The following is a 10,049-nucleotide window of genomic DNA, read 5'->3' on the forward strand; positions in this document are numbered from 1 at the left end:
CTATTGAAAGGAGCATACAACAATAGTAAGAAGCATAAATATATTACCCATTCTGTACTAGTTAATTTGCACAGTTTCTTCAATACATACAGATTACATTCAAATCATTTTAATGGGACTGATTCTCCTATGGTATAACTTAGCACATAATGGGGAGCATCGATCAGTCCTCTAAAAATCGTTTAGTTACAGATGTGTACGTAGGAGCTATATTAGAAAGGTAAGTCAGTATTCTTACTCTCAAACTTTGAACTACGTCTGATACTCGAGAACAGCTTCCCCTGCAAATTATGTCACGAGAGATAATATCACCATTATATTTGGTAAGATCTATAATTGGTTTAGACAGCAGATTTGATCTGTTTGTGAATATTTTAGACAAAAGTTCTACTAGAATGCTCAGATGTCAATCTTATCCTAATGAAATAAAATGTGTCTTCACTTAGAAAATGAAAATGCATAAAAACTATAATGGCTGCTTCTGACATAACCTACAATGACTCATGAAATCAGGCAAGCTAGTAAAGTAGACTAAAATGGCTGATATCACTATTTCAACGTTGAGATGGTCTAGATGATAGATGTATGTGGGCCGACTGGAATTCTTATAAATTTTTTAATATAATTCGACCACTTGTAGAGATGTATACTGGAATATGATGCATTCTCAATGTACGTTAAGTACGTAACAGTAACTCACCATGCATTCTCTTGATGAACCGTTCAAATTCAACGAGGTTCGGTCTTTCCATGAGAAGTGGGCTGAGCCTCAAATAGGTAAAAGAAGAAAAATGCCTCCTGTCAAGATCACTGATGGGCTTTGCCTTTTCCAATAAATAACTAAACGTTTCTCTGCCATTGCACGCAAAAGAATTTTCACTGGCAACTGATATATTGGCATCCCAGGCAGCATTCAGAACCTGAATTGCGATCCAGCAGTTAATACATGGTTTGGAGGGAGAATGAAGTGTATTTCCAACATAAACAATTGTTAATAAAGCAAAAAATCCATCTTTCCTGTGAAGAAAATGGCATTATTATAGAAACGGAAAAATATCAAAACCGAGTTGCTTACTTGCCAAAGCAATCCTTCGGGATCAGACAAGGACTCGGAGAGGTTGGTGTTCTGATTCATCATGCTCATTTCAGAACATGTAAAGCATAGAGTAGCGCCATGCCTCTTCAGCATTGATGTGATAGCAGCATAGCCATCACGATTGCTAGAATTATAGAATCCAGCAGTTAATTCAGCAGCATGACTAGCTGTCTTGTACCACCAGTGCATGCTGGACATCTGCTTAAAAATCAAAATATGACAATGTTTTCAGATAGAGAATCATGATTTAACAAAAGACCCAAATTTCAACATCAATTAATTGATACTGGCTGAAGATGGTCAAAAATAAAACCATATCTACATAAGGAAATAATCACTAGTTTATAGCAAAGGAGCTCACCTTTGCAGCAATTTGTGTCCCTTCAAAAGCTAACTTGGCAAGAGAAAGCACTCTATCACCATGCTCAACTAAAACCTGAGAATACCAACTTAAGAAAAACCTGCCATAATAACCATCGTAGTCACCCCCGTCGCAGAAAAAGCCTGTTTCATGGGGCCGTGAATTGTAAGAACCAGTATTTTCTGGTCCTCGGGCCCAGAAAGAGTGACCTCTAATTTCAGCAGCCTTCCGCAGGCTTTTCAGCATATATTGATCATAGCACTGGGAATAGAGCAACATATATTATATTGTCTGAAACATTATAGATCATGTTCATACAAAATATCATAAATTAGTAGTATATCTCAATGCCTTCAGAAGCTGTGATGGGTACGAAAATTATCATACCACTTCTTTCCTACAAGGTTGCATGCATGGCTTATATCCTAAGCGCAGTACTAGAAACAAATTTATAAAAAGCTGATTACCTGAAATTCACCAATGCCAGGGTATCTCCAACCATGCTTCACAGGGTTACAAGGGTACCTCAGCTCTCCACATGGACCAAGTCCAACTACAATCATAGATATGACACCATCCTCAAAAAACTCGTCAAATTCAACCCGAAAGCTTCTCATGAAATCAAAGTAGACCTACAATAGTTAAACAAATCATAAGATCAATGGAATGCACAAGCTAGTTAATTAGAGCATTGCTTAACATTTAACAAATACTAACATCAAAACCATCTTAATGATTTTGTTGAAGTAGCTGGGGTAGTTTGAAACCTATTTTACAGGACAAGTTTTTTCCTATTGACAAATCAAGTTGCTAGCTGGTAGGTGAACATGATGGATAACTTTAAGAAAGTACAGCTTCTAGAAATCAGGCACCAAATCACCATCAAACCAAAGAGAAAATCACTAGAAAAACACAAGAAAAAAGCATTGCAGTTTTTCAGCAGCTCCGGTTCTCCTTCCTTCTACTCCCTCCATCCCACAAAATTATGCACTTTTGGTTGGACACAAATTTTAATGCACAATTGGTAAAATTAAGAGAGAGATAGAAAGAAAAAGTAAATAAAGTATTGTTAGTGGAGAATGGGTCCCACCTTAATAGAGAGAAAAGAGTTTCCGAAATTAGAAAGTGCATACTCTTGTGAGACGGACTAAAAAGGAAAGAGTGCATACTCTTGTGGGATGGAGGGAGTATTAATTAACAATTGGAAATAATATGTTGACAGGAGAATTACATGATAAAAAAATATTCTAATTGTAACTCAGTTCGCAGAAACTACATAAGACCATTAGTTCATATCAAGTCATCACCTCTATAGCCGTTCGACCTCTTAAAACTCGCTCTTTATCAACACCCCAAGACAGACATTCTGAGTCTCGCCTTCCAACTCTATCCGTGAAAAATATGTCTGGGTTGTTTCGACCGATTTCAGTGACCCAGTGAGGCAGGGGAATGCACACATCATCCCCAACATTACCTCCACATTCGTGAAAGGACATAACAACCTGTTATCATATTAAATCTTAACCAGTGGTAGAAGAAGTTCACTGTAAATAAACATAAGAAACAAGAAAGAGGTCACAGTAGCATGTCTAAGGTTCTACCTTGCAAACAGTAGAGTACTTATCTAGACTACCTTAGACTCTTAACCAATGCCATAAGCTGAATATTCCATCTCTTGTTATTATAATCATTCAAAAAGGGTTCCCAAAGATATTTTCTCAAAGTTACTTGGTTCAAGTGATGTAATATTCATCCATGTGATTTCAGATTCAATAAATTCATCTCTCTACATGAAGCAAAATCTATGAAACTCTTGGCATCTTTGAACAGTTGAAAATTCAGAACATTAAGACTTATTTTGTATTTTCTGCTGGATGAAAACTACTGCTAGATAGAATCATGTAGACTTAGGAATCTGAAATAGAGGTTAAATTGAATGCTAAGTAGCCAGGACATGAAATGTCACCTGCAGCTTCATTTTCAGCTCCTTCACCATTTGAAATAACCTCCGGTAACCATTCCAGTTGTACTCCTGAGGTGTATGTGCTTCAACTATACCCCACCAGCAGTCAACCATAATACCGTCAACATGAACTGATTTCAAGATTTTCAATTGCTTCACTAGACCATCTGGATCAACAAGCTCGCATTTCATGTTAATGACACCCAACTGGCACCAAAATGTTTAGGGCGTTAACAATTATCTTTCCTCGAAGCTGAAGTTCATCTAAATGACAACCTACTGCAGCCAAAATGAATTGGTGCTCTAAGAATCACTTGTCCTTAAAAACAAGCCTAAAACATCTCCAAGAGTACATGTCATTTTGTCAAATAGTCAATATGTAAACAAAAAATATTTACTTCATAGGACCATTAAAACTGGACCAGTATATGTAAAAAGTAAGGTGATGGGATAGTAAAATTAGCTTACTCACTGGCAACATAACATATACTGGAACATAAGAGGTACCAGAAAATTCCCGCTCCTGTAGTTTTGACGGCATGTCGACAACCTAGGGGCATAAAAACCAATCAAAATAAAAATTGAAAAGCAGCACAGCGGGCAAACTAAAAATGCAATCAATGTTCAGGACAAATTATCATGTAATATCCCAAATGAGGCAACTACAAAATGCACCTAAGAAGTAAATTCAAAAGCTAGTGTAAGAAATCAATCTAGAGAAGCCAGGATTCTTGCCTGCATGGCGTCAACTGAATCAATTGAACCTCCAAGAAGAGGATCATTAGGATTTGGTAGCTCTCCTCCATCCCCAATCATTGCTGGTGTTTGACTCCTAGTGCTGGAGGATACATCATAAGGAGATGAGGTGGGCACAAACACACCTTTCAAGTGACCTGAGCTATAATCAACAGTGCTTTTATAGCCTGGGGAGATGCCTCTCAAGGAAGTAGGAGATGTATGGTGTGTTGGCATTTGTGAAGAAGATGATGTCACAGCTGTGTTTTGTGCCGCACCAGTAGGGCCGGTACTCTGTTGGTATTTAAATGAAATTAGTTCAAGACCAGTTTCTCAAGATTCATACAACTAGAATACACAGACTCCACTTCAACTTTGAATGTCAGATGCAGATATGAGCTAGGATATTTCTGCTTCACCTTTAAGGCAGCCTTAGTTGCACATATTGTAGCATGCTTAGTCAAACATGTAAGGTAAATATAGAAGAAATTTGATTTCACATTAGTATATGGAGTATTAGGTAATAGAGAATAATAATAAGTATGTTAATTGAAATGAACCCTTAACAGTTGAAATAATCATTTACTAGTTTCTTCTTTTTAAACCTCACATCTCAGAGTTCTTGGGTTGCATCTCAAAAACTCTACCCAATAAACTGGGGGACCAACACTAACATCATCCTTGTGCCAGTGATGTTCAACAAGGGGCATCCGACTTAGTGAATAATAAAATACTCGCTCCGTCCCATGCTAAGTGGAGCATTTCTATTCCGGCACGGAATTTTATGTAGTGTTGTTTTGTGAGTTAAGTGGAGAGAATAAAGTAAGAGAGAGGGAAAAAGTAGAGAGAATGATGTTTCTATTTTTAGAAATGTGTCATTTAGATGGGACATCCCAATAAAGAAAATGGTTCACTTAGAATGGGACGGAGGGAGTATATAAGAAATCCATACTACTCCATAATACAAGAATTTAGAATGAATGAGAAAATGCAAAATAGTAGTACTAACACTGTAAATCAAGCAAGAAAGAATTTATTTTTCTACAAGTGTAAATTCACGAAAAAAGCACAGCAAGAATAGTGGTACCTGTGCTCTGGAAGGGAAGGTGGTCCCATCTGGAAGAACAACCCAACCTGCTTCCCTAGCCAAAGCAGCAATGACATCATTAATATCAGCTCTGACTCTAAGGTTGTAGTTGCCGTGCCTACGAAGCCCAGCCAATATCTTTGCTGTGATCGCTCTACGTTGTCGCTCCCGCAGCTTTGTTCTCTCTTTCTCTTCCTGAGGCCTACACCGTCGAGACCCTCCTACCTGCGGAGTAGGTGGATCTTGATATTGCTGATTATGTACATACCTATTACTACCCCCTGTTGACAACACACCAACATCCACACCCACCATAGTAGGGGTTACCATGTTCTTCTCTTCATCTTCGTCATCATCATCATCATCTTCCTCCTTCACATCCATCCCCATTTCATCATCATCTTCTTCACTTGTGCCAAATCTCTGCATCTCTGCTGCCATCAGCCTTTTCAGTTTCCCCGTATCTCTTTGTTATCTTCACCTCGAGGAGGCACATATTTTGCAGTAACTAGTCATGCTGACAAATGTACGTCCACCTTCACACCTTAATTATAGTTTACTTGTGACATACTTCCCATGAAATGGGAGGGTTTGCATTCGTACTCAGGATCTCTGACTGTTTGGCTTAATTTTATACTACAATAGAAACACAACAAACAAAGTCAAGAGAATCATAAAGAACTACTAGTAATTTCTAATGCAGAACTGTAGAACCAAAACAAGGTATTATTAGATCACACAGAGTTCATTGTTAGATCGTTTTAGTTCATTTAGAAAATTTGAATTGGAAAAACACGGGGTCATCATATCAAAGTACTATAAATTTCTAAAATGAACCAAAAATGATAAAAAAAAATGACATCCGTGTTATCTGAAAATGACCTATGTGATCTCCGTGTTTTAAAAATCTGAATTTTCTAAAATGATCTAATAATGAATGTCGTGTTCGTTCTGGAGTTTGTCATTAAGATTGAGTTTTGCATATATCACAACTCTATATATGCCTAAATGGAAGAGATCCTTAGAACTTCTTATCTCGAAGATAAATTCTACAGCTAAACTTTCAAACTTCCATACATATACCTCTACGAGCATTTTCACATATTTAACATCACCGTTTCGTTGTTCCCAAGTAAGTTCAGCTCATGAAGAGTTTGCTTCAATGATTGTGCTGCAGCATTGCTTAAGTAGCAAGAATACAGAGAGAAACATTTATATCACCACACTAACTCATTTATCTTCAGCTAAGCTAAGTTTTCTAAGCCCAAAAATCAGCTAAAAACAAATGAGCAATACTGCTCAACAGAAATCTCAATGTTTCCAAAACCTTATAAATCCACCGGGATTAAACACGATTCAGCTCATAAAACAGTTCAGCAAAAAATTAAACTCACTTCCGACGTCGTTCCACGCTCTCTGGGAAGACCACGCGGATCCAGACAAGCGCCGTCGGAAAGTTATCTACTCCGAGTTCCGGCGAGCCAACTAAGCGGAGAAGAAGGCAGCGTCCGGAATTCAAGGGACGTGTAAAAAGTTCCGGCGGGAAGACGGCGGCGGTGCGACGGAGGAGAGAGGGGGAGGGTTTCGCACGAGGGAAGCGTGTGGGAGGAGTTGGCACGCGTTAAGGCACTTATCTTCGGACATGCCGTTCACATGCATCGCACGGTCACAAGTTGTGGGGCCCTCTCCAGTATGGGCATTTGCATTTCTGATCGTTGGTCTCAATTAAATAATGGATTTCTTTTACTTTTTGTAATTGTAAATATAAATCTGAAATTAGTGCTATTGCTATTTATTAATGATGACACACCACGTTTTGCGTTGTCGCAACTGTATTTTTCATTCAGTATGCGTGGGTTTCATTTTCAGGTATTTAAGCACGAAAACTGCAAGAAAACATGATTTAATTTATCTCTAGTATTCAATAAGTTGGTATAGTTATATAGTATTATTAACTGAACTATTTGATTCGACTTTATATACCTGTAGACAGGTTTCTTAAGTAATTAGATATCATAAATTGGTAATTTATTAAAATTTATATTTAAATATGAAAAACTTCTTCAAATTAAGACCAAATATCAAGTTTTAAGATTAAATACAAATAACTGGAATTATGAATTGCGGCAATCAAAGAGTATAAATGAGACTTCTAACAATCACATTTAATTATTATACACTCAAATACAATTTTTAAAAGTTGCATAGGATATAAATGAAACTCACAATCATGGATGGAGGAGGGAGCATTTGTTAAACAATCTGATTTGAATTGAAATGAGTATTAGTATTAAAAAATTATGAATGTATCACTTCGCAGTTGAAAGTAGATAGGCGGCGTTTGGCTCAACGCAAATTAATCATCTAACCAAATTTGTGTTCCTTCTTCAACCCAATTTCCTTCACTTCTCCTTTTAAGATTCTCCGGAACTCACTTCCAATTCGGTAACATATCCATTTTCCTAATTTTGCAGTAAACACAAGTTAAACTAATTTTTTCAATATTTTTGTAATCCTTCTTCAGACTTTAACAGTCAAGTTGATTTTGACTAGTTTGATTGTTCTATTGTAGGCTGATTTTTTTATTCAACTTGCTAATTTGTAGGGTTCTACTGAATTGAAATGTTGCTGTTGAGGAAAAGCAGGTGATTCTTAGATTTTGAAGTACTCCAATTTATTTAACTTCCAGTGCTTGCATTCGTTGTAATTCCAATCTAATTTGTAATACTAGTATTCTGTATATTTTGCAAGTAGATTTCGCTTTATGTCATATTTCTGTACAAAGACAACAAGAAAGCTAGAATTTTACTAGAAAGTAGAAATTGCTTGAGTTTTTTCTTGTCTGAGGGAGTAGATTTCACTATTGTTGTTGTTCTTGGAAATGGATATGCACCGAGATAATGGATTTTCTAGTGGGAATGTGGTGCAAATTATTTGTGGGAATGGTGGTAGTGAGAACTGGGGGCCGGGGTCATGTGATCAGGCGATTTGGGCTACCGAGGATGACTATGGAATGTGGAGTGGCGAAGCTTCCGGTGATACTAATTCAAACTCGAATTATGAGGGAATGCCATCACAGGACCGGTCAGGAAGCGAGCCTCCAAGTAAAAGATCCAAGTCAGGGGATTTGATGTCTTCCAACAGATCAAAGGCGATTGGGAAGATGTTTTACAAGTCCAAACTGTGCTGCAAATTCCGAGCTGGCACTTGCCCGTATGTCACCACCTGTAACTTTGCACACAACATAGAGGAACTCAGGAAACCGCCCCCTAACTGGCAGGAAATCGTGGATGCACATGAGGAAGACCGGCCAGTGTCGTCTGAGCCAAGGGAGGAATTCCAGATACCGATTGTGGGAGCCACTGAGGAGACGCAGAGGTCAAACAAAGGGCGGCACTGCAAGAAGTTCTATACTGAGGAAGGCTGCCCTTATGGCGAGAACTGCACTTTCCTTCACGATGAGCAGTCAAAAACCCGAGAAAGTGTTGCCATAAGCTTAGGCCCTGGCAGCAGCGCTAGTGGATATGGGAATAACGCGAATTCTGTAGCCTTGAAGTTGAAGCAAATTGGAAAACAAGGATTTGTAATAAGTGGGAGCTTACCGGGTATTGCCCGTTTGGCAGAAAGTGCCATTTCGCCCATGGAGCAGCAGGTATAAATTCTTATCACCATATAAGCACATTAGATGAGATTTCCGTGTCCATCTATATTACCAGTCAATGACATAGTGGATATTCATTTTGAGGTTGTCTGGATTACTTATATCACTGCGCTAGACAATTTTCTTGATGAGTTATCATGTATTTTACTGACTGCTAAGGAATTAAGTATATACCATCAAGGCATTAAAAAGAATGGTTTGAAACATGCTGAATAAGATGATAAATTTCTGTTTAGATGTGTGGTAGGATACACCATTGTTCTGTTTCGTCCCCAGGAAGTTGCACTGTCCGTATCATGTTCAATTTATTGCTTTGTCACATTTCCTAGTGGCTACAGAAGTGTATTTTAATGACACAACTCTTCTTTCATTTTTATGGTTTCTTGGTTTTTTATTATCTTGTACAATAACCATACTTAGTTACTACAATTATGCAATCTCTTTTACAGAACTGCATAATCACGGCGGATTGGACTCAGAAGTTAAAGATGCTTCCACTCAAGGGGAAGTAGCTACTAAAACTTCAGTGGATTCCATTCTTGCATCTGTCACCTCCGTTCCTTATTCCAATGGTTACCACCTTGGAGTCCCGGCACAAAGGCTGCCGAATGTGGTTCAGATGACTGGACACAGACCGACACAGAAATGGAAGGGGCCGGACAAAATTAGCAAGATACACGGTGACTGGATCGACGACCTCTAGCAGACATTGGTGCAGGTTTAGGTAGCTGATGATGGACATAACTTCTCTATGAGAAATTTTCAAAGTTTAGGGGGAAAATTTTACAAAATCTCAAAGTTGGGGGAAAATTCTAGAAAACAACGTAAGTTCGTGTATTTTTAAGCTTCAATACGCGTCGCTTTTTGCCACGTTAGCACATCCAATGCGCTTAAATTATTATTTTATATTATTTATTTAAATTTAAAACTTTTGTATTACTAATTTAAAATATTGATAAATATTTTGTATATATAGAGTATGGGTAGTGATATAATGAAAACCATATAGTATGGGTATCTAATACAAACTCGAAACTTTAATCCTACCCACTAATTATTATAGATCAACGCTTATTATGTTTCAAGATTAAAATTTCAATAACTTCTACGAATCTCTCAACAAAGGGTATATTAGACACTTTCATA

The 10,049-nt window shown here is 37.7% G+C and overlaps 1 protein-coding gene and 1 pseudogene across 1 annotated transcript; one reads left to right on the forward strand and one right to left on the reverse strand.

The window, feature by feature from the left end:
* Positions 1 to 23: 23 nt before the first annotated feature.
* On the reverse strand, positions 24 to 6,950 carry LOC121750098 (beta-amylase 7-like). Its single transcript, XM_042144559.1, has 11 exons — positions 6,637 to 6,950; positions 5,243 to 5,878; positions 4,156 to 4,449; positions 3,893 to 3,970; positions 3,424 to 3,627; positions 2,765 to 2,959; positions 1,925 to 2,089; positions 1,458 to 1,718; positions 1,076 to 1,294; positions 701 to 920; positions 24 to 281 (listed from the first exon to the last, which is right to left on the reverse strand). The coding sequence occupies exons 2-11, from the start codon at positions 5,681 to 5,683 to the stop codon at positions 253 to 255; spliced, it is 2,106 nt and encodes a 701-aa protein (XP_042000493.1). The 5' UTR covers positions 5,684 to 5,878; positions 6,637 to 6,950; the 3' UTR covers positions 24 to 252.
* Positions 6,951 to 7,503: 553 nt separating this feature from the next.
* Positions 7,504 to 9,824, forward strand: LOC121800084 (annotated as a pseudogene).
* Positions 9,825 to 10,049: the final 225 nt, after the last annotated feature.

This window comes from Salvia splendens, chromosome 1 (genome assembly GCF_004379255.2).
Source record: "Salvia splendens isolate huo1 chromosome 1, SspV2, whole genome shotgun sequence".
NCBI lineage: Eukaryota > Viridiplantae > Streptophyta > Magnoliopsida > Lamiales > Lamiaceae > Salvia > Salvia splendens.